This window comes from Protomyctophum parallelum (assembly GCF_964188405.1).
Source record: "Protomyctophum parallelum genome assembly, chromosome: 11".
NCBI lineage: Eukaryota > Metazoa > Chordata > Actinopteri > Myctophiformes > Myctophidae > Protomyctophum > Protomyctophum parallelum.
The window spans coordinates 12,508,809-12,535,787 of NC_139707.1; the positions used below are offsets into that span (position 1 = coordinate 12,508,809).

General features: G+C 46.0%; 2 protein-coding genes across 6 annotated transcripts in view; one reads left to right on the plus strand and one right to left on the minus strand.

Moving 5' to 3' along the window:
• Nucleotides 1–24,646, plus strand: part of ston2 (stonin 2) — a 28,876-nt gene extending 4,230 nt beyond the window's left edge. The window contains exons 2-15 of one of the 5 annotated variants that reach the window (XM_083777295.1): nucleotides 2,161–2,329; nucleotides 3,248–3,352; nucleotides 4,040–4,273; nucleotides 9,127–9,510; nucleotides 11,204–12,007; nucleotides 14,418–14,686; nucleotides 15,619–15,822; nucleotides 16,076–16,369; nucleotides 17,677–17,817; nucleotides 19,096–19,170; nucleotides 19,660–19,929; nucleotides 20,089–20,314; nucleotides 20,723–20,934; nucleotides 22,587–24,646. In XM_083777295.1, coding sequence (XP_083633421.1) covers nucleotides 2,239–2,329; nucleotides 3,248–3,352; nucleotides 4,040–4,273; nucleotides 9,127–9,510; nucleotides 11,204–12,007; nucleotides 14,418–14,686; nucleotides 15,619–15,822; nucleotides 16,076–16,369; nucleotides 17,677–17,817; nucleotides 19,096–19,170; nucleotides 19,660–19,929; nucleotides 20,089–20,314; nucleotides 20,723–20,934; nucleotides 22,587–22,667 — 3,390 coding nt within the window. In that variant the 5' untranslated portion in view covers nucleotides 2,161–2,238 and the 3' untranslated portion in view covers nucleotides 22,668–24,646. Of the gene's footprint in view, nucleotides 1–2,160; nucleotides 2,330–3,247; nucleotides 3,353–4,039; nucleotides 4,274–6,936; nucleotides 6,961–9,101; nucleotides 9,511–11,203; nucleotides 12,008–14,417; nucleotides 14,687–15,618; nucleotides 15,823–16,075; nucleotides 16,370–17,676; nucleotides 17,818–19,095; nucleotides 19,171–19,659; nucleotides 19,930–20,088; nucleotides 20,315–20,722; nucleotides 20,935–22,586 lie in introns of those variants that run through there. The other 4 variants (XM_083777296.1, XM_083777297.1, XM_083777298.1 and 1 more) reach the window with 4 other exon arrangements.
• LOC310867339 (protein EOLA1) overlaps nucleotides 1–26,979 on the minus strand; it is a 388,860-nt gene that overhangs the window by 349,977 nt on the left and 11,904 nt on the right. The window lies entirely within an intron of this gene.

Sequence of the window (26,979 nt, forward strand, 5' to 3'; positions counted from 1 at the left end):
TCGGGGGCATATTTAGAATGTGTGCAGGGTTGAGTACGTTGAATCTAGTTTGCATTAATACGATCTCTAATGTAGGATTTAATTGACACAATTAAATAAAATGGCGATAGTATTCAGTGTAGGGCAGCCTGATATGGGAGACCAGTAGGTTTGTTGTTGCAAGGAAAGCGGTTAAAAATGAGACTTTAGTGGTTGTTTTAGTCTCAGATTTAGTCCGACGGAGGGACACAGTGTATAACTCTATGCGGACACAGACAGTAGGACCTGGAAGTATCTCTGGAGGGGTCGCTTACGTCATGGCTAAAATACTGAATAGACTGGTAAACGCCTCCTTCGGCTCTGGGGCGTCTGTATCTCCACAGACATAGAAAGGTAGACGCCTCCTTCGGCTCTGGGGCGTCTGTATCTCCACAGACACTGAAAGGTAGACGCCTCCTTCGGCTCTGGGCCGTCTGTATCTCCACAGACATAGAAAGGTAGACGCCTCCTTCAGCTCTGGGCCGTCTGTAGCTCCACAGACACTGAAAGGTAGACGCCTCCTTCGGCTCTGGGGCGTCTGTATCTCCATAGACGTAGAAAGGTAGATGCCTCCTTCGGCTCTGGGGCATCTGTCAGTGCGCCCAGACAGTAACAGCAAGAGGCGGCTAAGAGCAGGCGTCGCTTCCCGTTTTTTAGGCAGCTGGTGGATGGGAATGACGCTCATGTGCGGTCTAAAAACCAGGAAGAGACTCCTGGACTGGTCGCTTTCTCGCCGCGTCTTGGCACGACAATGTGAGACGTTGTGAGATCTTAGTTGTTAAGAGACAGACAGGCTGAAGAGGGGTGTGTGCGTGTGCGTGTGTGTGTGTGTGTGTGTGTGTGTGTGTGTGTGTGTGTGTGTGTGTGTGTGTGTGTGTGTGTGTGTGTGTGTGTGTGTGTGTGTGTGTGTGCGTGCGTGTGTGCGTGCGAGCACATGAGATGTCAGCATCACTCTGTTGTTTATCAGAGCGTTGCAGAATGTACATATCCTGTCCCCTCTCTCTCTTCTCTCTTCTCTCTCTCTCTCTCTCTCTCTCTCTCTCTCTCTCTCTCTCTCTCTCTCTCTCTCTCTCTCTCTCTCTCTCTCTCTCGTTTCCATGCAGGTATACAAAATGAGCATGTGGGTTTCTAGGAGGAAGTTAACATGCAGGGTCAGTAGAAGCTGACCTCATGGCTAAAGGGCTGCTGTCAGCTCGTCTCAGAACAGAGTTTGAATGTCATACCATGATTTTCTAGAAGAGTTTTCTTACTGTATAGCATTGATCGAGAGTCGGCTCCATATATGAATATCTAGGTGATGATCCAGTCTTCTCCATGTATGGCTATCCAGGGTTTGATGAGGACAGTGAGAGATTTTCATATATGGCCATGTGTTCATATATGGACTGTGTCACGAGGCGTGACAGACTGAAAGTGACAACCATATATGGAGGCGTGACTGACGGACGGACAGGTTTTGCAGGTTTTCATAGTAATCTGTGAGCAAAATATACAAGTAAGACGCGCAAACGCGGGAAGCGAACGCAGCTGTGTGTGTGTGTGTGTGTGTGTGGTTGTTTGTGTGTGCGTGCGTGTGTGTGTGTGTGTGTGTGTGTGTGTGTGTGTGTGTGTGTGTGTGTGTGTTTGTGTGTGTGTGTGTGTGTGTGTGTGTGTGTGTGCTACAGCTGCGCCCTCTGGTGGCGGGCGGGTGGTGTCACAGCGGGACAGACACACAGACATGAGCTGCAGGGTCTCATAGTTAGTGCTCATTGCGTTCGCAACTATGACTAAATATACTGACAATTTCGTCAACAAATACAAACTACACTAAAGTGTCAGGTTGGGACTAGTGGAGAAGATATCATTTTATTTTATTTATGTATTTGATGTGTTAACATGTTTTGTTCTTGTTTACTGTGAATCGCTCTGGATTAAGAGCTAAATTGTATGTTTGGTTGCGCTCAGTGTTGCACTCTGAAAATAGGAGATCTACAAGCTCACAAAGGGTTGCACTGCAACCTTGTAGATCTACTATTTTCAGCATGCAACCAATGGAAAATCAGGCCCACCAAAATGCAATTTTCGTCAACAAAATCAACTGTAGATCTCAACTTCTGGAGCTGTGAAGTGAACGCGTTGGGTCTTGTTTCGTCTCTTCCACAGACACACAGAGATGACGATCGTCTTGTAAACGTCGTAGCGTTTGGAGGGAAACTCGCCACGTGTTAAACATCAAACAACATGGCCGCCGCCGCTTGTGTCGGCCGTGGCAGAGTGGGCTGGGTGGAGTTTACAGAGGAGCCTTCGGGGGGCGACACTGAGAGCCAAACAGGTACAATTAAATGTAACGGTTTGAAAAAGGGCTCAATGACACCTCAACAATGACGCTTTTTACATACGTACATACGTTGATACCATCCATACGTACGCACGTATGTACATACTGTACGTATAGTGGTGATGATGATCATCGATGTTTCTTTTTCTTACATTTTCATCCCACATTTTTGCAACCCATTTTTTCACCCAGTGTCAATTATCCAATGTAGTCCTGGGCACTACACTTCCTCTGCCAACCTGGGTAGAGCAGTGGACTGACCTCATGCTTCCTTCTAAGCATGAGGAGTCCAAGCTGCTTCTTTTCACCTGACAGGGGGGGGGGTTTCCCCGGCCGGAAGTGGAGCTGGTTTAGAGACCAGGATTACTGCATGTTTTTTGTGAGGGTACCTACCCTAGGGGACACGGGGAGAACATGTGAGGGTACCTACCCTAGTAGGGGACACGGGGAGAACGTGCAAACTCCACACAGAAAGGGTTTCGCCAACCCCGCCTTGGGTATGGGCACTGATGACGCGGAGGAGAGGACACGCCCCCATCGCCCACAGTGTCCCCAGCGGGAATCGAACCCAGGACCTTCTAGCTGTGAGGCGACAGCAGTGCCGACTGTAAATGGTAAATGGTGCATTTATATAGTGCCTTTATCCAAGGCGCTTTACAGAGATTGTGCATTACATTCACCCATTCATACACCGATGGCAGCGGAAACCATGCAAGGCACCAACTAGCACATCGGGAGCAATTAGGGGTTCAGTGTCTTGCTCAAGGACACTTCGACAGTAACTCTGGGGGAGCCCGGGTTCGAACTGGCAACCTTACGGTTACCATCCAGGCACTCTACCCCTGAGCCACCGCCGCCGACTGTGCCACCGTGTCCCCATTATTAAATGTTTGTTTATTGTTTTATGGTCAGATGCAGGAAGTAGCATGGACAACCATCCTGCCGCTCAAGAGTGTGGAGGAATTTTTAGCTATGGGGATCAAACAGGAGGAACGTGCAGCTATGGGGATCAAACAGGTGAGTGAAATCAAAATTAATTTATTTTCATATAAGGGTAGCAGTGCGTTTTAGTTCACAGGGAGTAATTCTAATGGACTTTTTGATATAATTAAGGAAATTATTTTTGGCATCGATTGTTGGCGGTTTAACGATACATTTTAACAGCGACACGATACGTATCACGATACATGGTTGACGATACGATACATGGACAATATTGGTTCATTATGGCGATACGATACGATTAATTTATTTAAAATCGATACAGTAACTATTTAGCAAAGAAATTAAATCTGCGTGAAACTTGTGGATAGTGCCTTTTTTAAGGCAAGGGATAATGTATGAATTTGCATATAAATAAAGTAAACACAGTGATTCTCTGATGTAATTAAACACCCGCTTTTCTTTTTTTCTTCTTAAATTGCTAAATACCATGCACAAAACCGATTATTTGCATTGCAAAACGATATGATACAAAGTCAATGTTGCTGTTTTCATTTCGATATACTTCGACTCTTGAAATGAAAATAGATTTTTCGATGCAGTTACACATATCGTTACACCCGTTATGGTTATGATGACCACGGATATGCTCTAGTCTAGAAGCGTGACAAACGTTTCACTACCACTTTAAATGTTGCTATACAACACATTATATCAAGTGCTTTGTGTGTGTGTGTGTGTGACTGTGTGTGTGTGTAACAGGAAGCAGACACAGCGTTTACTCCACGGCCAGTTTCTGGAGCGCTGCGCCGCCTTCAGACGGCAGCTGGAACTACACCCAATCGGAGCACGGCTCGGTCAGCCAATCGGAGCGCAGCTCGGTCAGTCAATCGGAGCGCAGCTCAGTGAGCATGGGGGCGTCGACCGGCGACCTGCCCTCCCTCGACGCGGAGGAACTGACCAATGAGGACTCGGCACACCCCCCGCACACGCCCAGTAAGTTGTGTGCAACATTCACGAGCGCATGAAACGTCGGCATGTATAGCGCACCGAAGTCTGACATACTGTATGTCTTCATTAGGGCAGTGGTTCACAAAGTGGGGTCCAGGGACCCCCAGGGATCCTTGAGGGAGTTCCAGGGGGTCCCCAGCTAAATGATAGTTAGGAACCAAATGGACCCTTATGGGTCTGTAACTCTGAGAGTGTACAACTGGAACCAATTGGTTCCATTTGTACTCTCTCAGAGTAAAAATTAACAATATACCAGGGATAGAAATGCCATTTAACGTGGTTCTGTAGCCTAATGCATATCAAACTGGGGGTCCTTGAAATTAAACGGGTTGATAATCTCTGCTAGGTCCCTTGCATATCTTTTCAAATGGGGGGTCCGCGGGCTAATACGTGTCAATTTGGGGGTCGTTGACATGAAAAAGTTTGGGAACCAGTGCATCGGTACTACCGAACCTCGGGACCAAGCAGGAACCAGGAACAACATGCTGGGTACCCATTGGGGCGGGGGGTAACGATACACGTATCACGATACATGGTTGACGATACGATACATGGACGATATTGGTTCATTAATGGCGCTACGATACGATTCAATGATTTGAAATCGATATAGTAACTTTTCAGCAAATACCTTAAATATGTGTGAAACTTGTGGATAGTGCAGGTTTTTTAAGGGAAAGATGTATTACTTTGGATATACAGCGTAAATAAGTAAACACAGTGATTCTCTGGGCAAATAGATGGACATTGTATTTGAACACATTATGGACAAACTCACGCCTTGACATGAACACAGAATACACACATTTACCGACAGATCAAGTGTAGCGATATGTAATGGAAAAGTAATTAAACCCATCTTTTTCCAAGCACAAAGGGACATCTTGGTCCCTTATTGTATTTGTCTGTTTTTTTCTTCTCCTTCTGCCAAAAATAGCAGTTCTGGCTGAACCGTGCAGTCGGTTTTCGCGAAAGTTGGCAATATGGTAGAGGGCTATGCCAAACGGTGAGGATGCGAAGCCCACGACCATTGGCCAAAGGGTGAACGCACATTGCTCATGAACCGTTTGACCGTCGACAATGAAACTTCGATATGCATATGCGTCTCCTCATGCCGCACAAGGGCGTTGTTCTTCCTTTTGACCTCTGACCTTTAGATCACCCGCCATTTTGAATTATATGAAAAACTGTTAAAATCTATATCCTCCCATCTTTGATCAAAATGCAATTTTTAAATGTGATCTTTGGACCTATGCGTACAAAAAAAAAGTATGAAAAAGTAATGAAAATGGCTGTTTTGTGAAAATTCTTCTGCCCATAATACATAAATGTAGCGTCACATGCTTATGAAACATTTGGACCAGAAGGCGTCAAAAGGCGATCTTGGCGTAAATTAGTTAATGTCATACTTCGTTATTCTTGCCTCACAAAAGTAGCAAAAATAGCTGCTCTACAAGCTCAAAAAGTCACATCGTGGCCCGTTTTTAGCATGTAGATTGGCTGTTCTTTTTTTTGCTATTTTTTTATTTGCATCCTGAAAAGTAACATTTGCATTTAATCTCAAATGCATTTAGTTATAATTATGTTTACTTTATGAACTTAAATGCAAATACATTGGACATAAAAAAGACTTCAATCTTAATACTCGTCATTAAGCTACTAATATAGACTGAGGTAATTAAAGCGGGTCAATATGTTTGCATGTTTGTAATTGTAACAGCTGGAATCAACTCTATATTAGTATTCAGACATTAGGGCTATTATTATTAAAGGTATATTCAATTAATTCAAATATCAATTCTTTTTTGTTTTGTTGTGATAATCCTCCCTACAATACTATAGTGTGCTGACCACATGAGGAGTTCCTCCCTGTCCCCAGTTAACCCCGGAGGGTCAAAAGACCTTAGTTTTAGTTTTTGGCTAGGTGGCCCAACATTCATCCAATCAGGATAGAGAGGGGCCTTCCTCCAATCTTGATCGAGCGGGGGCGAGCCTTGGTGTGTGTGCTGTTGGCCTGTTGTGTCCCCCCCCATTGTAGTGCATTGTGCACATCTTGTTACCGGGGCGGACCGGGGATTTTTCCAAATCACACAAATCACTGAATGCTCCTTTAAGTGAAGGTGGGGCCGCATGTGGCCCCCCGGGCAACAGTTTTCCAGTACCTACGCACAGTGGACACAGTTCACATTGTGGCCTGTGGGTGGTGCTAGAGTAGGACAGCTTGTGTGTGTGTGTGTGTGTGTGTGTGTGTGTGTGTGTGTGTGTGTGTGTGTGTGTGTGTGTGTGTGTGTGTGTTGTGTGTGGATAGGGGGGGGGGGGGGATTAGTGTACCTTAAATTGAAGCAAAACACAGAGTAGACAAAACAGAGACTGTGTGTGTGTGTGTGTGTGTGTGTGTGTGTGTGTGTGTGTGTGTGTGTGTGTGGGTGTGGGTGTGTGGGTGTGTATGTGGAGGGAGGGAGGGTTGGGAGGGGGGGGAGTGGTGGTATGGCCTCTACAAGCTCACACAAGCCTCTGCTATGCAGACTGTCTGCCGAGCCGCGCTATTGGCTGACAGCCGGCCCACTCTACCCCTGCTCATCCAATCAGGCGGGTTTGTGGCCGAGCCCTGGCTAGAGAGTGTGTGTGTGTGTGCACACACCTCAACCTGACGGCATCACAACACGGCACTGGTGAGTTTTTCCTACTTTTAATCCTTTAATATGTATCAGTTATTTATTCATATTTATCAGTTATTTAACCGTGTAACTAACGACTTCTCAAAGGAACATGTGGTCGACTTGCAACGTTAATTTCGTCGACCATATAACTAGGACGAAACATGACGGTCGACTATACAGTCTTTCACTGACAAAAACAAAGTACAAACTAAGCTATGGTGACTAAAACTATGACTAAATATGTTGACAATTTTGGTCAACAAATAAAAACTAGACTATAATGTCGGGGAGGGACTGGTGGAGAAGAGATCCAGTAGAACTAAAAGACATTTTATGTTTGGCTGTGTGTGGGTGTCACTCACCGTAAATAGCCGATCTTACGAACTTTGTGAGCTTGTAGATCAGCCATTTTTGGCACACGGCCAATTATAAATCAGGCATTAAGACACCATCAAGGCCTGCCGACATGAACTTTAGTCGACTTAATCAACTGTAGATTTAATTGGCTATACAATCGTATGATGGACTAGACTGAAACTGAAACATTTCAGGGGACTAAAATATGACTGAAACTGAAACATTTCAGGGGAATAAAATATGACTAAAACTGAAACATTTCAGGTGACTAAAATATGACTGAAACTGAAACATTTCAGGGGACTAAAATATGACTAAAACTGAATGGAATTGATTTTAAGTGTTGACTTCTGACAGTATGATAACAGTACCACCTGGACACTGCAGGGTTAACTGACTGATGTGACTTTAATGTCGGGGTGTGTGTGTGTGTGTGTGTGTGTGTGTGTGTGTGTGTGTGTGTGTGTGTGTGTGTGTGTGTGTGTGTGTGTGCGCGCGTGTGTGCGTGGAACAGGGAGTGTGTAATGTTTGTCAAGGAAGTGGCCTCTCTTCTCTGAAACCTTTGATTTCCATCCTGCCACACCGAGTCTTAACCCATTTTGGTTGCATTGGTGTCGCCTTAGGTTTTATCCACTTTTAACCATTATTTAAACTAGCTGTTGATTTATTTTAAATATTTTTGAAAAAATGTGAAAATGTGTCTTTGAATATATATTATTTCCCAGTGAACGCTATTAACTCAAATCTTTGCTTGTGGGGGGTCCCTGGAACAACATATTTTGAGATTGGGGGCCAAATACATATAATTCTGGCCTGGGGGTTCTTGACATGAAATAGGTTGAGAACCACTGACATGGAGACATTCTTTTCTGAAAACTGTCATGATTTAGCACTAGCATGTCTGAGAGGTCATTTTGACCGTTTTTTATTTTTATTTTGAATTTTATTATCTTTGCCCATGAAGCTTTCAGAAGGATCCCCTTCCATCATCATCCATCATCTCAGAAATGTTTGACATCTGAAACATTTTTCAACAAGTATGAATTTAAGCACATGCTACTTGTGTCTCTTTTTTCTTCAGTCATGATAGTGTTAGAAGACTGAATAATCAGTTCTCAGGCATACATGGGTTAAGAAGCCTCATGTATAGGGCATAGCAGTGGCGGACATTCTCTGGTTCCATCGATCCAGACACCAATCAGTTTTTACAATAGACATTTCAACAAAAATATTTCTATCTAGACATTTCAACAAAAATATTTCTATCAATTATTGTAAGTCTAGAATCAAGTCACCCAGGCTCCGGGTGGATCGCTTCCATAAAACATTTGATTATGTGGACGAAAAATATATAAGACCGCATAACTAACTGGGTATTTATTGAATATAGTAGCCTATGTTAATTAGTTAGTTTGATTTATTGTCCAAATTGTGGAAGTTTTCACAATGTGGAGGAGGCGGACACTTACACACAATCTTCTTCATGGCCAAAAGCAGGACAACAGTGACAAATACATTTAAAACAAATCTAACAAGACATGGTATCATTTAGTGCCTTAATGGCATTAGGAATTAAGGGATTTTTAAAGATGTTACGGCTAGCTTTAAGTACTTTGTAGGCTACTGTCTACCAGAGGGAAGTAGTTGGAGCTCCCTGCTCCCTGAGTGGATGAGAGGTCATTTGCTATCTTGACAGCTTTTTTTCCGAATACTTCCTTGTAGATACAACTTCATTGGTTCTGTCTCTTTCCAATAATTTTGAATAGTATATCATAATTATAATAAAATATATATAGTTTTTAATTTTCTCTTGTCTTCCAGACTCGTCTGTGTTCACAGAGGATGAGGGCGGGGACAATATGATGGACGCCGTCAGTTGGACGTCCAGCAACCAATCGGATGCCTCCAGGACGTCCGGCAGCCAATCGGAATCCTCCAGGAGCACCTGGGTGACCTTTGACGACGACAATGACGTCCGGAAGGTCAGTGCGCGCTCCGTCCCACGGCCCGGGCGGACTCCGGCCCCCTCTCACATCCGATTGGATGGCCAGCCACTCCTCCAGCAACAGGACGCAAAAAGCAGCAACCTAATTCGTCCTCCTCCTCTTCTTCCTCCTCCCGCCGCCTGGAAACATAACAAAAGCCACGGTGTTGGTGCTGAGCGCCCCCTAGTGGACCTGACCCCGCAGGACCCTGGGACCAGCGGTAGGCCTCCTGTCACATTTATTACATAAGAATTGCCTAATCGCAATTATTTGAGATAATCATAATTTGCATAATCATCAATCGTTTTCCACAGAAAAATATAATCTTTTGAATTTTGAAAACTTCAGAAAGTTCAAGAGTGCCAGTTTTATCTATAAATGTCTAAATAATGTAGCTCCTCCTCAGGCACGGACTGGCTAAGAAAATCGGCCCTGGCATCTGTGATGGTCACCGGCCCTATGACGTCATTATGTCAAAACCACGCACAAAAATGTTGACATTTCCCATTACTTTTGGACATATAGTTTTTGGATGTTTATATTTCACCAACAGGTATGATATGAATTTATAGGCATAATAGGCCAGTGGCCACCGGCCGACTCCATTTTTGCGCAGTACGGGCAATCACAGCTCAGTCCATTTTAATATCATAGCGCTCACTTATCTATAATCAAATCATCTACTTGTACTCATTAATACTACAGCTTCATCATACTCCACAGAGGAAAGAAAACAACGGTCAACAACTGCCTGCTGACTTCATCCAGTCAGCAAGCACTGAGCATAGCTTTACGCATAATCATCAATTACATCAAATAGCCTATAAATAAGGCAAACTGAATAGTTACTCTTTCACACGCAGACAAAGAGGCAAGAGCATGGCACAGCAGCAGCCAAAAACAAACACTGTAACGCACACACCATCATTGCACTGCGTATACGCAGCATGTAATTAAATGCAGGCTCCTCCACAGGCTAATTCCCAGCCGGGCCAGCCCCCTCCTGATCAGCGACAACTTCACCAACATTAGGCCGCCTACCTGCTTCTTATTCAATCACTTCAAGTTCAGCCGTAACATTATTATTCTCATCCTGACTCGGACTCTCCTCCTCCGGCTCAAAGTCCTCGGGGCCGGGCTCGGGGTCCTCGGGGATAACAACAATGCGTGGTGGTGGTCGTGGAACCGGCGGCGCCGCTGCTAGTGCCTGCCGGCTCCTGGGCAGCTTCGTCGCCGACAACAACGGCCTGCTGCTGGGCAGCCTGGGCTGCAAACATCTTGGTTAATTTGAAACACTTTCCTGCATCCGCCTAGAGACCCTTTCTCTTCTTCGCCCGTGCTTTCTCCGCACCACCCTTTACCGGCTTTTCTTTATCCATAATGTCAGTTTAATGTCAAGGTATGTATACATAAAAAGAGAGACAGTGGTATGACACCAGGTCTACATCCAGGGGTGACTGTGAGGTCACATGGCAGAAAGTCTACCTTCAGTCAAACTGTACTGTCCATAAAAGGTTGTCAATACTGGAATGAGCTCCCTCTCACACTGAGGAAGAACCCCACTTTCACAGCTTTTAAAGGACAAATGAAACAGTGGCTAAAAAACAACCAGTCCACAATATAGTTGGCCCTAGCAATAGTTTTAATATTTTCTTATTTTCTCCTTTTACTGTGTTTTGAAATGCATTATGTTTTTGTATGCTGTCCTCTCATGTCTTGTGTCAGTTTTGTTTGGTGTTCAATGTCCGGGGACTACGGATGGACAATAGCATCTCTGCTAAATCCGGTGTATTTACACTGCATTTTTAATGTACTGTTCATTAATATGCTCTGTCCCGTCTAAATAAACAAATAAAGTAAGTAAATTATTTCTGTGACTATTAATCGTCAACTTCAATTTTTAATCGTGACAGCCCTAACCAGCGGAACCCATGGGACCACCAGCGGAACGCCTGGGCCCAGCAGCGGGGGACCCCCTGGGCCCAAAGGGGGGCCCCCAGCGTACACCAAGAAGAATCCCTTCTTGGACGCAGAGTTCAGCGACATCAAGCCCTCCTCGGCCATAAACCCCTTCAGCTCTTATTTTGAAGAGCTGCCGCGGGAGGACAGGAAGTGGCAGCCGGCGCCGCGGCAGAGCAACGGAGCTCCACAGGGAGGAGGCGGTCATTATGGAGCTACACAGGGAGGAGGCGGTCCTTATGGAGCTCCACAGGGAGGAGGAGCTCCACAGGGAGGAGGCGGTGCTTATGGAGCTCCACAAGGAGGAGGCGGTCCTTACGGAGCTCCACAGGGAGGAGGCAGTGCTTACGGAGCTCCACAGGGAGGAAGCGGTCCTTACGGAGCTCCACAGGGAGGAGGTGGTGCTTATGGAGCTCCACAGGGAGGAGGCGGTCCTTATGGAGCTCCACAGGGAGGAGGCGGTCCTTATGGAGCTCCGCAGGGAGGAGGCGGTCCTTATGGAGCTCCACAGGGAGGAGGAGGCAGTCCTTACGGAGCTCCACAGGGAGGAGGAGGTGCTTATGGAGCTCCACAGGGAGGAGGCGGTCCTTATGGAGCTCCACAGGGAGGAGGAGGCAGTCCTTACGGAGCTCCACAGGGAGGAGGAGGTGGTCCTTACGGAGCTACACAGGGAGGAGGCGGTCCTTATGGAGCACCGCAGGGAGGCGGTCCCGGTACCTTTGGGTTCTTTGAGTCGTCGACGGATGAAGAGTCACAAGGTCAGGAGGCTGCCATGCACTTATTTTTGAGGGGCGCATGTTTTAGTTCAATGTTTGTTTTAAAAACACCATTGACAATGAAGGTAAAATGTACGTCATCTTGTCCCTAGCCTGGGGTCCACCTATGCTTTCTATGGCATAGGCAGCTCCCGGCAGTTTCCGCCGGGAGAATCTAGACGCAGCTGCGCGACATGAGACTAATTAATTAGAGCGACACAGAGAGAAAGAGAAGAGTGTGTGTGTCTACGGGTGTGCGTGTGTGCGTCAATTTAACAAAGGTGCAGACGATCAGAAATCAGCAGTGACATTGACATTGAAGACAAAAGTGTGTAAACACAAACATTGAAGACAAAGTGAGGATGCAAATTGTGATTGGCCAGAATGAGATGATGTATGAAGACGTATTATGATAAGAGCGCCCCTCACTTCACACAGGTGTGATTATTTTTTCCTTAACCATAGTAGCATATCATGTACACCAACATAGAGTGTGCTGACCATATAAGGAGTTCCTTCGTATCCCCAGTTAACCCCTGGTGTCAAAAAACCATAGGTTTAGTTTTTGGCTAGGTGGCCCAGGCTTCATCCAATCAGGATAGAGAGGGGCCTTCTGCCAATCATGATCGAGCGGGGGCGGGCCTTGGTGTGTGTGCTGTTGGCCTGTCATGTGTCCCCCCCACTGTAGAGTGTGCATGTGCTTTCTCCAAATCACCTAAATCACGGAATGCTCCTTTAAAGGAGAATTCCATGCTAGAAGGCTTTCTTACCTTTATTTGTAGTTGTTACGTCCCCACCAAAGAGGTCCAGGTGTTATTTTGTGCAAAAGCTCCTTATTGGCTATTTCCCCTACCACAAGCCCTCAATGAATTGCATTGAATTTAATGGGAATTGAATGGGGTGTTGTGCTAATTAACGTATTCCCATCGCTCAAAATTATAATTATTTTGTATATATACTCTCTTCATAATGTAAATAATATCCCAAGCGGCACAGTTTACTACTTATTTCGATGGAAATAAGCGAATTAGCACAACACCCCATAGCCCCATTCAATTCAATGCAATTCATTGAGCGCCTATGGTAGGGGAAATAGCCAATAAGGAGCTTTTGCACAAAAAAACACCTGGACATCTTTGGTGGGGACGTAACAACTACAAAGAAAGGTAAGAAAGCATTCTAGCATGGAACTCTCCTTTAACACATCGTTTGTTCCCGATGTGCTAGTTGGTGCCTTGCATGGTTTCCGCTGCCATCAGTGTATGAATGGGTGAATGTAATGCACAATCTCTGTAAAGCGCCTTGGATAAAGGCGATATATAAATGCACCATTTACCATTTATTTACCATCGTTTGCGGGGTCAGTATCTATACTTCATTTGTTTGCCGATCGCCATGTGCGTATCACGTATCTATACGCATTTATAGCTTTTTTATTGAATACTTTAGTTCATCATTCTATGCGCCCGGACAATATATAATATAACTCCGATCGCATCTTCAAAGATCCGGGTCTGTGATCTGGAATACGTGCAGATGTCAGGGGATCTAAAATGGACGCGCCCATGATCTAGTGTGTGTGAATAGAAGAGTAACACTCGATTCCCCCTCCCCTCCTGTTTCTACATGGTTTCTCCCGAGGAGGATGATGGGGGGGGGGGGTCTGTCTCTCTCTCGTTCTCGGAAAAAGATAGAACGCAGATTAAGAGTTAAGCCCTAACCACACCAAAGGGTCACCACATGCAACTCCTTGGGTCAAAACGGTTCGAGGAGTAGCATGGTGACCCTTTGGTGTGGTTTGGGGTCATTGAATTCCATGCGTTGAATCATCATTGCGCTATGACGGGGGAAAAAAGGCCAATCACAATGTGCGTCGTCACTTTTCTGTCTTCACTTTTATCTTCAATGTTTGTGTTTACAAACACGGAAAGCTGGGCATAGGTAGGGGCTGGCTTGGCGCGCCCCTCAAAAGCACATACAATTTAACAACGTGTACATTCCATAATGCCATTCCAAAGTTAAGCTGTGTTGTTTTCACCCCATAATGTGTACTGTAAAGAATATGTACTGTAGATATTATAGATAACGCTCTAGCCCCTCCTATATACAGGTTTAACGTTTGTCTTGTCTAGACAAACATTAAAAACAATGGAGTCTAATGTTTGTTTTGTCACTAACACAAACATTAACAATGGACAGAGTTTAATGTTTGTTTTGTCTGTCACTGAGCAAATCGGCATATGATGTTATGTTATCGCGATGATGTAAGATGAAAGGGTTGGTGAAATGCCCCTCATCTTCTTCTTCCGTTTCTCAAATGGAAATACCCTAAAAAGATGGAGCTTGTTGCACAAAAACAGCGTTTTACAAGGAGGTGGAACAATCATGTGATTCTGACTCTGATTCTTTTCAGACCCCCATCAGCACTCGAACGGTGATGGAACCGGGGGGGAGGCATTAGGGGGGACACTGGGGGAGACATTAGGGGAGACGTTAGAGGGGACAGACAGGCCATGTAGCACACTGGTCCTCGACCAGTTGAGGGGTCTACGCATCCCTGATCCGGACCAACCAGGAAGCCCCGCCCTCCCAGACGACCTGTGGTCGGAGGAAGAGCAGGGATTGGAGGACGGCACCGAGGTCCCGGAGAACCTCTACCAACCAGAGCACATGAAGCCTCGGGTGGGTGGGGCACACTGTTGACCAGGGGGCCTCTAGACCAGTCGTTCTCAACCCGTGGTCCGGGGACCACCAGTGGTCATTGAGGGGTTTCATGTTGTCCCCAGCTAAATGATGGAGAGTTGGTGACCAAATGGACCCTGATAGATCTTTAACTCTTGAGAGGGTAAAATTAAACCCCGCTCTCAAGAGTTCAGCAAAATGTTATTTCGTTTTTAAATCCCATCAAATTAAATGTCTTTTCAGGCCGCAACCTCCCCAAAATAATCCTATTTGATCTGGGTGGGAACCCCCCAAAATAACCCTATCTGATCTGGGTGAGGACCCCCCAAAATAATCCTATTTGATCTGTGTGAGGACCCCCCAAAATAATCCTATTTAATCTGGGTGAGGACCCCCCAAAAGAATCCTATTTGATCTGGGTGAGGACCCCCCAAAATAATCCTATTTAATCTGGGTGAGGACCCCCCAAAATAATCCTATTTGATCTGTGTGAGGACCCCCCCAAAATAATCCTATTTAATCTGGGTTAGGACCCCCCAAAATAATCCTATTTGATCTGGGTGAGGACCCCCCAAAAAAATCCTATTTGATCTGGGTGAGGACCCCCCAAAATAATCCTATTTAATCTGGGTGAGGACCCCCCAAAATAATCCTATTTAATCTGGGTGAGGACCCCCCCAAAATAACCCTATTTGATCTGGGTGAGGACCCCCCAAAATAACCCTATTTGATCTGGGTGAGGACCCCCCAAAATAACCCTATCTGATCTGGGTGAGGACCCCCCAAAATAATCCTATTTGATCTGGGTGCTCCGCATCGGTGGTTAATCACTGTGATCTATTTAACAACAAGGAACACCTAGCCATTCATTATCCCTTACTTAATGTAATTATGACTAAACTATAACTAATAATTACGTCTCCTCCCGTCAGGAGGGCTGGTCCATGCTGCTGCGCATCCCAGAGAAGAAGAACATCATGTCCTCTCGCCACTGGGGACCCATCTACGTCCGCCTGTCTGACGGAGGAGACAGAGGGGACCGAGGGGACACTGGTGACAGGGGGGAAATCCTTCTCTTCTACGAACAGGGGCTGGACAAACCCTTCAGAACCCTACGGCTGGACCCCAGTCACCAGGTCAGTCTCCATAATGCACGCGGGTGAAATCAGCCCTCAGCTCCTCAGTTATGCTAACGCTACGAGGCTAACTCGTAAGTCATGCTGACGCTACGAGGCTAACTCGTAAGTCATGCTAACGCTACGAGGCTAACTCGTAAGTCATGCTAACGCTACGAGGCTAACTCGTAAGTCATGCTAACGCTACGAGGCTAACTCGTAAGTCATGCTAACGCTACGAGGCTAACTCGTAAGTCATGCTAATTTCCACCAGGTGTCGGAGCACCGCCTCCAGAGCTACGAGGAGGCGGGCCGGGTCCACTCCGTCAGTGTGGAGCTGGTCCAATACCGCGAGAGGAGGCGGGGCATCCAGCCCAAGTCGCCCGTCACACGCCAGCCAATCCGGGAGCAGCTGGTGAAGCTGGCCACGCCCAGCTACGCGGACTACCTGAGCTTCCGCCACGCGCTGACGGAGCTGCTACGACATGTGGCCCCGCCCCCCGGAGACTGGTCGCCGCCCACCACCCCCCCGCTGGGGGGCGTGGCCTCTGCAGAGGAGGAAGTGCAGGTATAGTGGGCGGTTTCTTATATTAATTGACAATTTGGCCAATGTTTGAGTTTCTTGTTTAATAGTATAGTTTGTTGATTAGAGTGCTGTGATTCCCCCCCCCCCCCCCTAAATCATGATCGTCACACGTACTATGATTAGGGATGGAGCTCGATAACCGATACCCGAAAAAACTCGATAACAAGCTTATTGAGTACCTGTTATCAATAAGATTTGGGCTTAGCAAGCCTGTCATCGAGCATGACGTCATGTTTAAACAATCAAGACAAGAGGCGATCAAGAAAAAATGTAATCATCCATGCTGATACAAACATGTCCGTCTAAAAGTGTATTGATACCTGCCAACCAGTGCTGTCCAAAATATCACATTTAAAGTAACAGTTTCTTTAATATTTCTTTATTGGTAAAAATGTCTTCTGTCTGTTTTAATTACTGTATTTGGCCCTAGTAAAATATACTGGTTCTGTTCAGAATTTATTGTGTCCCGTCTTTCACAAAATAATAGAACATGCTCGATAAGAACCCGGCTTGATAAGCCTGATCGATAAGGTGCTCGTTATGAAATATTAACAAGCAACATCCCTAACTATGATTATACTAGGAGGAAGATTTTTTTTAAATGTGTACAAAAATAGTTAAAATTATGTTTTTTATGTGGCCACACACACCCACTAGTTAATTTGAATACAAAAAATAGGTGTGAAAGAATATAGCCTACATTAAAATATATGCGCCCCATTTTCACGATTTTTCAAAAATAGCACTCTTTTTCACCAGCTAGGCTATGGAGTTTAAAATAATGGTTGAAAGTTGTTGAAAGCTAAAGCGACACATGCATTCCAGCAGGTCTTAGTGGTTTAATGACACTACTCCAACCGTGTGTCTCAGGTGGAGGTGAGTTCTTTAACCCATTTAGGCCTGACGTCGAAATAAAAAAAAAATCTTCAAAATCCCGACAGTTTTCTGAAAAACCTCATGTTTCTGTAAGTGGTGCTCAATATTTCATGTCAAGGACCCCAAAAATGTTATGTAATATGCCTCCGCCCCCATCTGAAAATATATTGTTCCGGGTACCTCCCCAGAAGCAAAGATTTGAGTTCAAATGCTCACTCTGTAATAATATATATTTTGAGGCACATTGTCACGATTTTTCAAAAATAGCAGACCTACAAGCCCGCTATGAGCTTGTAGATCTGCTATTTTTCAAATAGCTAAAGTATAACATAATGCTTTAAATTTAAACACCAAATGGGGTTCCCGCCCAGAATGGTTTAATAACACTACTCCACCCGTGTGTCTCATAACAGGTGGAGGTGAGGGACGAGTTCTTCGGCAGGGTGTCGGAGGGAGACGGGAGGGTGCTGGAGCAGCTGGTCGTCACACAGGTCAACGTCCTGGCCTTCCTGTCCGGGCTGCCCAGATGCGTTCTGGGACTGAACGACGTGCAGGTAAGAGACACGGTGTTGCCAGCATTGATGCTTGATTTGACATCGGCAATTCTGCATTGGCAATATTTAATACACACAGCGTGGATCTAGCAGCTGTATAGCCTACTTTGGGACTGTGCAAAGTTTCAAACTCTTAATGAAGTGCTTTTCAATCAAACAATCAGCACCAGCGGCAGGCTATTATTGGTAGCCTATTTGCCATGGTCCATGGGCACGGATCGAGTTATTTACTCACTGTTTAACAGCTAATAAATCAAACTATTTATATTAATCCAACCATTGCGGTTTACATGTTGTCATGGAGGAAGAGGATCACATCCACCGTGGGTGAGTTCAACCTAGGCTAACCGTCCTGCTCTTTTCAGTGGTTCTTCCAGCTGCGCCCCATATCTAACCTCAGTCCCTACGCTCATTCTGTAGCTCCTGACCTACAACATTAGCGTAGGGACTGAGGTTCGCTGCTGCTTGGAGCGGTGCAACACAAGCAGTGCTGCTGCTTGCAGTGCATTGTCACGCTGCACCACATGTCCTGGTTAACCAGGAAACACACAGAGACTAGTCGGATCGTTTTTATTCATATTTATACTTTATTTTCTATATATCAACAGCATGGCCGGCCCGAACCGAATCCCGACCACCAATTATCAAAATTATCCTGACCCTAGCCCGTCCCGTCGGGTCCCGGCGGGCCGAGTCTGGTTTCGGTCGGGTATCCCAGCTCTAGTTGCCATGTCTGTCTGCTTAGAAGCACACAGCGTCCTGGTCTCTAAACTGCCTCCCCCTTGCCAGCTGGGGCGCCTGATGGAGGGGAAAGGAACTGGTTGGAATAGCCGCAGCGTGTTCCTTCCGCGCTCTACGTCCAACCAGGGAAACTCCCCCCTGTCGGGTGTAAAGGAGCGACTTGGACACGCAAGGAAGGAAGCATGAGTTCAAGTCCGTTGCTCTCTCCATGTCCCCCATATATGGGGACTAAGTTGGCGGAGGGTGTGTAGAGCCCAGGATCACATTAGATAATTGACACAGGGGTGAAAAATGGGTTACAAAATCGTGGAATAAAGATTATATTAAAAAAGAAAGAAGCACAGCGTTGCCATGTCTGTCTGTTTAGAAGCACACGGTGTTGCCATGTCTGTCTGCTTAGAAGCACATGGTGTTGTCATGTCTGTCTGCTTAGAAGCACACAGTGTTGGCTGCTGGCTGCCATTAGGAAATCTGTCGTCCCATTGGTCGGAGGGAAGGAGGCGGTCTCTTAAAGAGTTTTACCATGTCGTCCCATAGGTCAGAGGGAAGGAGGCGGTCTCCCGACACGACATCATCCCCACGGCCACGCCCCCCCGCTGGCTCCGCCTACAGGTGAGTTGACGATCAATCGTCACACAATAAATCCCAAGCCTCTAGGGGAAAATGTGGCGCCGGTGAAAAAAACGAAGAAGAAGAGCAGCCCTCTGACTAACCAAGGACTGTCTATAAAGAGGATGAGACGCGAAGACAACATGGCGTCGTGCGGGCGACGCCATGTTGCTCCATAGAAGGAAAGAAACATGCGCAATGGGCTATATGCAGCCAACACTTCCGCGTTCAGCTTCCTTGGTCTCAACTGCGCATGTTTCTTTCCTTCCATGGAGCACCATGTGAGCAACATGGCGGCGCCCTTACGGTCTTCGCGTCCCGTCCTCTTTAGACAGTCCTTGTGACTAACCAGGAAGTGTAGCCGTCCATAGCTGTTGTTATAGTCTCCTATGGATACAATATTAGCAACCTGCGATGGTAGCATCATTAGCTTAGCTTGTTTTCAGGTTTTATTTGGTCCTAAACATCCCCCCCCCCCCCCCCCCCTTACAGGAAGTGGAGCTGAACGAGGAGCACGCCAGCGAGCTGGACTTCCTGTCGTCGCGGTGCGTGGCGTTCACCCCGCCCCCCGCGACGGCCCCGCGCCGCTTCGAGCTGCTGCGCTTCCGCACGCCGTTCCGGGAGCGCACGCCCCCGTTCACGCTGCGCACCGTGGCCGGCGTGGCTGGCGCCGAGGTCACCGTCCAATCCTGGCTGCTGATGTCACAGGGCTTCTCCACCAATAGGGACGCCCTGAACCTGGTACCCTGCGAGAACGTGGCGGTAAGAACCCCGTTACCTTTAGCACTGGAATGTCTGTGAGGTCAAAACCTCTGGAGACAGTAGGAAAATTGATTTCTGACCTTAAGTCGGCTTGTGTGGTACCTGGCCTTACTTCAGTCATTTGACCTTTAAAATGTGCTGTGATGTCTACATGGCCAGGTGCGTTATCCCATCCCAGAGAGCTGGGCGAAGAACTTCCGTCGCGAAGGCGCCATGGGCGGCGAGCGGTCGCTGAAGGCGCGCTTCCACAAGGGGGCGAGCTTCGGCGCGGCGGGCGCCTCCGGGGCGGAGCCCGCCATGAGGGTAACCATGGGAACCGCCAAGTATGAGCCCGCCTTCAAAGCTGTGGTCTGGAGGATAGCCCGGCTGCCCGACAAGAACTCTGGTAATACGACTACTATACGGCCACTATATTTCCAAACTCATCCCAGAGTGCCACATTGCATAATAATTACTGGTGGGCAGAAACCTCTTTTCTCTGTATTATTTTCTTTAAATTAATGCCCCACTTTGTCACACTAAAGTAGCAAAAATTGCTGATCTGAAAGCTCAAAACGCAGTCGCAGTGCGACGCGTTTTGAGCTTTTAGATCCCTTTAATTCGTGGGGTGCCTATGTTTTTTTTCATTTACTGTTTTCATTCATTTTTTTAAATATTTCTTTCTAGAACGGCTCGCCCACGCAAGAGACAAAAAACTAAAAGGAATTGTATCTGCGATGAATTAAAGTGACATTGGCACAGTGACGCCCCTCGCTTCACGCCGGTGTGATTTGTTTTCCCCCTCCCCGTGCAGCGCTGGCCCACCCGCACACCTTCTTCTGTCGTCTGGAGCTGGGCTCCGACCAGGAGGTCCCTCTGGGCGGTGCTCTGGAGCAGCGCCACCTGGAGGTGGAGTTCGACATGCCGGCCACCACCGCCTCGGGAGCCACGGTGAGGTCGCTCTCTGTCGCGGACAGGCAGGATGTGAAGAGATGGATCACATACACGTCTCACTACCACTACCAGGTACACCCGTCTGTCTGTCTGTCTGTCTGTCTGTCTGTCTGTCGGTAACAATGGAAGTTGGAGATCCATGCCCCACCCGGCTCTGCAGTACCCGTTGTACCCGTGTCAGAGTACCCGTTCCACATACAGTATGTCCTGCCTGCTGTGTCCGTGAATACAAATTGCCCTAAACATACAAAGTGAGTTGCCACACCATCTGTCCGTCTCCCTTTTTATGCCCGTATATGGAGATTTCTGTTTCTGTGTCACATTTCATGAGCCCAAATATGAAGTGTGTTGCCTATAATCTCAATGTGACGTCATGGAATCTGCAACTGGCAGAGCCTGACCAGAGCCTTTTGCGGCGGTTCAGGAGAACCGTGGGACCGACCGATTCGACACCTCGGCACTGCACTCCCTGTGGGGGTGTGTCAACTTTGAAGTCGGTGGGAAAAACGGTTCTCGAGTTACGTGGATTACAGGCGTACGTATGTACAGTACGTACAGAGACGTGGTGCACTTACAGTAGGATATCAATAATCAGTTGTGTTCTGCTCATAATGTCATGACCAGCACAGCAACAGGTTAATATGCAGAGGTCACGCCAGCTGATGGAACTCGTTAACAACAAACCAACTAATTAGTAAAAGTGTCTTAACTCTTTTAAGCCTTCAGACTTCAACCTCACCATGCTTTACTTTTTAAATATATGTTTTATCCCACAATTTTGTAACCCATTTTTCACCCCTGTGTCAATCATCTAATGTGATCCTGGGCTCTACACACCCTCCACCAACCTAGTCCCCCATATATGGGGGACAAGGCGAGAGCAACGGACTTGAACTCATGCTTCCTTCCTTGCCTGAGTGTCCAAGTTGCTCCTTTTCACCTGACCGGGGGGAGTTTCCCTGGTTGGACGTAGCGTGTGGAAGGAACACGTTATTCCAACCAGTTCCTTTCCCCTCCATCAGGCCCCCGGCTGGCCAGGGGGAGGCAGTTTACATGAGCTTATGTCTCCACCTACCGGCCAAAGCCAGTCACTGCATCAACATTGGGTTTAGCTCATGGTCAGCAGTAATGTTGAAATCCAAATGAAATATTTACCATGATACGATACAACTATGTGCTATATATATATGACATGTACTAAGGATAGGCATTAATAAGCTTTGAGCTTTGGCCTATGCCTTTTTGATCATCCAAAAAGAAAATGAATCAGTAAGTAAGTAACATTACATGTAATGCCTTGTTGTACTGTTGATGATGATCAAAATAAACTAAACTATAAACTAAATATCAGGATAGTCCCACATGATATTAGTTTAGAATGATAATTGAACATCTAAACAAGAAATGACTCGAGTCATATATCAGTTTGCTGTTATAGTCTCCTATGGATACAATATTAGCAACTTGCGATGGTAGCATCATTAGCTTAGCTTGTTTTCAGGTTTTATTTGGTCCTAAACATCCCCCTCGAATAGAATTGAATAAAAAAAATTACTATTTATAAATATATAGGTAGCTAATACTGTACATAACAAGTTAACTACCCCAGAATGGGTTCCCGTCTTGAAAGGTACAAACACCAAAAGGTGGGTTTTAAGAAGTTAAGTGATTTTACTTAAATTAAATTAAATGTTGGTCTGTCTGTCTGTCTGTCTGTCTCTCAGGTTCCCATCGAGCAGAAGAGAGACGGGACCACAGCAAACTCACTGAATGCTGACCAGCCGAATGAGTGTGCACAGCAATAGACACTCACTGCACGTGCACACCAGCCGAATGAGTGTGCACAGCAATAGACACTCGCCGCACGTGCACACCAGCCTAATGCACACACACACACACACACACACACACTTGTGCTGCCAACGAATATTCCATATTCGAACGAATTTTCGAATCAAAAAAATAAATGAATAACTGAATATCTAAAATTAAGGTTTGAATTAAAAAATAAATGCTGTGCAAGTTTTCGCGAGACGGTGCCGTGGGTAAGCGTTGTGAGCTTGTAGATTAGTTATATTTGCCACACGACACGCCGACACCGGCATACATTGAAGAATAAATCAGCTGCCTCGCACTCTTCCTAAACGTCCTAAAGTCGGCAAAGAGCGTGCTACGTTATTTGCGCACGGACGGTGTGCAAAGAAGGTGAGCACAGGGCGGTCGGGGCCGCGGGGCTTTTTACGTTCTTTGCGCAGTGAGTGTACGCTGCTCAGAAGGGTGAAATCTTCCGTCAACAGCGTACCCAGTGATTAGAATCGGGGACAGGCCTGGCCTACACCGAAACTGTTTTATTTTGCAACACACGGATCTATCACTCATCAATCTTCAATCATGAAGCGACTTTATCCTTCAGGAAATTAAAAAAAGATAAATAAAATGCGTAAGGATGAACTGCGGCGCCGGTCCGGCAGCAGCAGCAATGCAATGTTCTGTTCTGTGAATTGATACTGCCTCCTTGCCTCGTTTTGATACGGCTGTGTGGTAGGATGGCTCATTTAAGAAAAATGTAGGTGAAGTTTTACGGGAGAATGCATGCGTTGTGTTCCAACTCGGTTTTCAGCAGCGCCAATGCGCGGAGAGAGAGAGAGAGAGAGAGAGTTGCACCAGCAATGCGATCTTAAATGTTATGTCTCAGGTTGTATTCGTGTAAATATAATTATTAAAATTGGCCCCGAATCGAAATCGAAATCCGAATGGCTCGAATTGCTCGAATCCACGTGGGTTTTTGAAATTAATATCCAAATGTCATTTTTGGACAATTCTGGCAGCACTAATACACACACACTGCACATGCACACTCACTGCACATGCACGGGGACAGTAGGCGCTGTGCACAACAGCCATATTGGAAAGGAATTGGGCCTTACTTCCTTCACTGGTGTTACCAATAATATTTAGTTTAGCACATAACTCTGACAGTTGCACACCTGTAAGGATCCATTTGGTTCCATTTGTACACTCATAGTTACACACCTGTAAGGGTCCATTTGGTTCCATTTGTACACTCTCAATATGTGCGGGCGGGAGAAGGCGGTCAAGATAAAACCAGTGCGGGCCCCGCTACAACCCGCATCCTCTCACTATTTACCAGATACAGAGCTTCAAAAAATATGAATATGTCCCAGGAGAACATAAATCTTCAGGCACACTCTCCAGCAGGCCGCAAACGGAACGGGAGGGCGGCCACACCTGTCAATAATTAGTAATCAAAGTGACTCTGTCAGGAGTGTGTGTGTTTTACAGACGGTGGAGTTTCTCTTCCCCGCGACGGACATTCTCTGTTCTAAACTCTGCTCTTCCCTGTGTCACTATCATCAACACTGACTCTGTTTGACCAGAATGGAAGAGAGCCTTCATTAGTATCATCAACACTGACTCTGTTTGACCAGAATGGAACAGAGCCTTCATTAGTATCATTAACACTGACTCTGTTTGACCAGAATGGAACAGAGCCTTCATTAGTATCATTAACACTGACTCTGTTTGACCAGAATGGAAGAGAGCCTTCATTAGTATCATTAACACTGACTCTGTTTGACCAGAATGGAAGAGAGCCTTCATTAGTATCATTAACACTGACTCTGTTTGACCAGAATGGAAGAGAGCCTTCATTAGTATCATTAACACTGACTCTGTTTGACCAGAATGGAAGAGAGCCTTCATTAGTATCATTAACACTGACTCTGTTTGACCAGAATGGAACAGAGCCTTCATTAGTATCATTAACACTAGCCTGGAACTCACCTATGCTTTTTATGGCATAGGCAGCTCCCGGCAGGATCCACCGGGAGAAACTATGCACAGCTGCGCGACATCAGACTAATTACTTAGAGCGGCAGAGAGAGAGGAGCGTGTGTGTGTACATGTGTGCGTGTGTATGTCAATTTTACAAAGGTGCAGACGATCAGAAATCAGCAGAGAGTGAGCAATGTTTGCGCTACTCTATGCCGAATTGAAGTGGACTCAGACCCAGACTTTTTTTTCCTCCCTGGAAATAAAAACGTCTGGGTTTCCGAGGCTACATTAACACTGACTCTGTTTGACCAGAATGGAACAGAGCCTTCATTAGTATCATTAACCCTGACTGTTTGACCAGAATGGAAGAGAGCCTTCATTAGTATCATTAACACTGACTCTGTTTGACCAGAATGGAAGAGAGCCTTCATTAGTATCATTAACACTGACTCTGTTTGACCAGAATGGAAGAGAGCCTTCATTAGTATCATTAACGCTGACTCTGTTTGACCAGAATGGAACAGAGCCATCATTAGTATCATTAACACTGACTCTGTTTGACCAGAATCGAAGAGAGCCTTCATTAGTATCATTAACACTGACTCTGTTTGACCAGAATGGAAGAGAGCCTTCATTAGTATGATTAACACTGACTGAGTGGCCGGATGGAAACGGCAAGGTTCTCCAGCCCTTCTCTCTGTTTTTACTCGCCACCGCTCCACATTATTACAGCTCCGGTGTTGCATTTACCAGTGCAATGAAGTAAGTGATCTGCCCAATGCATTTACAATCAAATGTATTTCCAATATGGCAGCGGTACATAGACCCTGTATGTTCTTGGCTGAACAGGAGGAAACAGGGAAATTAAATTAACTTGTTTTTGCACTTTGTTAAAACATCAACCTTTTGGAGTTTTTGTTTCGCTTTGTTCCCCCATCCCCCCCCCCCCCCCCCCCCGATGTTCTCCCCAATTATGTCTTTTACGACAATTGTGTGTTGTCACTGCTGTCGAGTATGCTACTGACTCACCTGCCAGTGAGGAGCCCCCACCGGGAGGACTACAGTACTGTTGAATCATATACTGACTCACCTGCCAGTGAGGAGTCCCCACCGGGAGGACTGCAGTACTGTTGTATCCTATACTGACTCACCTGTCAGTGAGGAGCCCCCACCGGGAGGACATACCGTTGTATCCTACTGACTCACCTGTCAGTGAGGAGCCCCCACCAGGAGGACATACTGTTGTATCCTACTGACTCACCTGCCCGTGAGGAGCCCCCTCCGGGAGGACTTACTGTTTCATTCTACTGACTCACCTGCCAGTGAGGAGCCCCCATCGGGAGGACGTGGAGCATTGCTGACAGGCATGCATGACGATAAGAGCGCCCCTGACTTCACACAAGTGTGATTTTTTTATTTTTTTTATTAGCTTTTCTCGGGTGTTTCTGTCACTAAGACAATGATTTGTTTTCTATTAGCTATTCTGTCTAAGACAAACTTTTTAGAGAGGTCTAGAGAGAGAACTCAGAACAAAGTGTCCTTAATCCAACAGTAGAATATTTTACATAACATACTGTGTTTTTATATTTATAAAACATTGTACGGTTTGTAACCTTAGAGTACGTTGAGCAGTTAAGAGTATTCGGTTACATAGGCTAGTTACTTTTTTTTCTCCTCCAAAAATAATGGCATTGCTTAGTTTAATTAATTATTCTACAACCGGCAGTGTTTTTCAGTGTTTTTAACCTTTATTTTGTCGACACACAGGCAGTGTCGGTCAAGTTGTTACAGTAGTTGCTCTACTTTTTTTCTGTGGCCTAGTTAAGAGAACAGAAAACTCTCACTGGTGATAGAGACAGAGTTATTGTCATTATGAAATGTTTAGAATTTGCCTTCAAAACAAGTAGTGCGCTTAGGGGATGTCCCAATCACGTTATTTCGCTCCCGGATACCGACTTTTCCAGATCTGATATTTAGTACAACATCCCAAATCACAGACAATATCCAGTCTAATATCATGATATGGATATAATGTTGATGCTATAGGGATGTCCCGATCACTTCTTTTCTTTTGCTCCCGATTCGATGAATATCACGTGATCGGCCCCGATTTCCAATTACGTGATCAGGGTCGTGACAACCCCTAAGTGCACTACTTGTAGTAGTGCTGCTGTGCAATATGAAATAAGAATTTCTGGAATGAAATAAAACTGGGTGACATGATGCTGTGGCGATTTGACATCCATCTTTGTCTGTTCACTGCTGGTATAGAGACAGTGGGGTCTTTGGGGACCAGTTTGATAGTTGGATCGCCCCCATGGA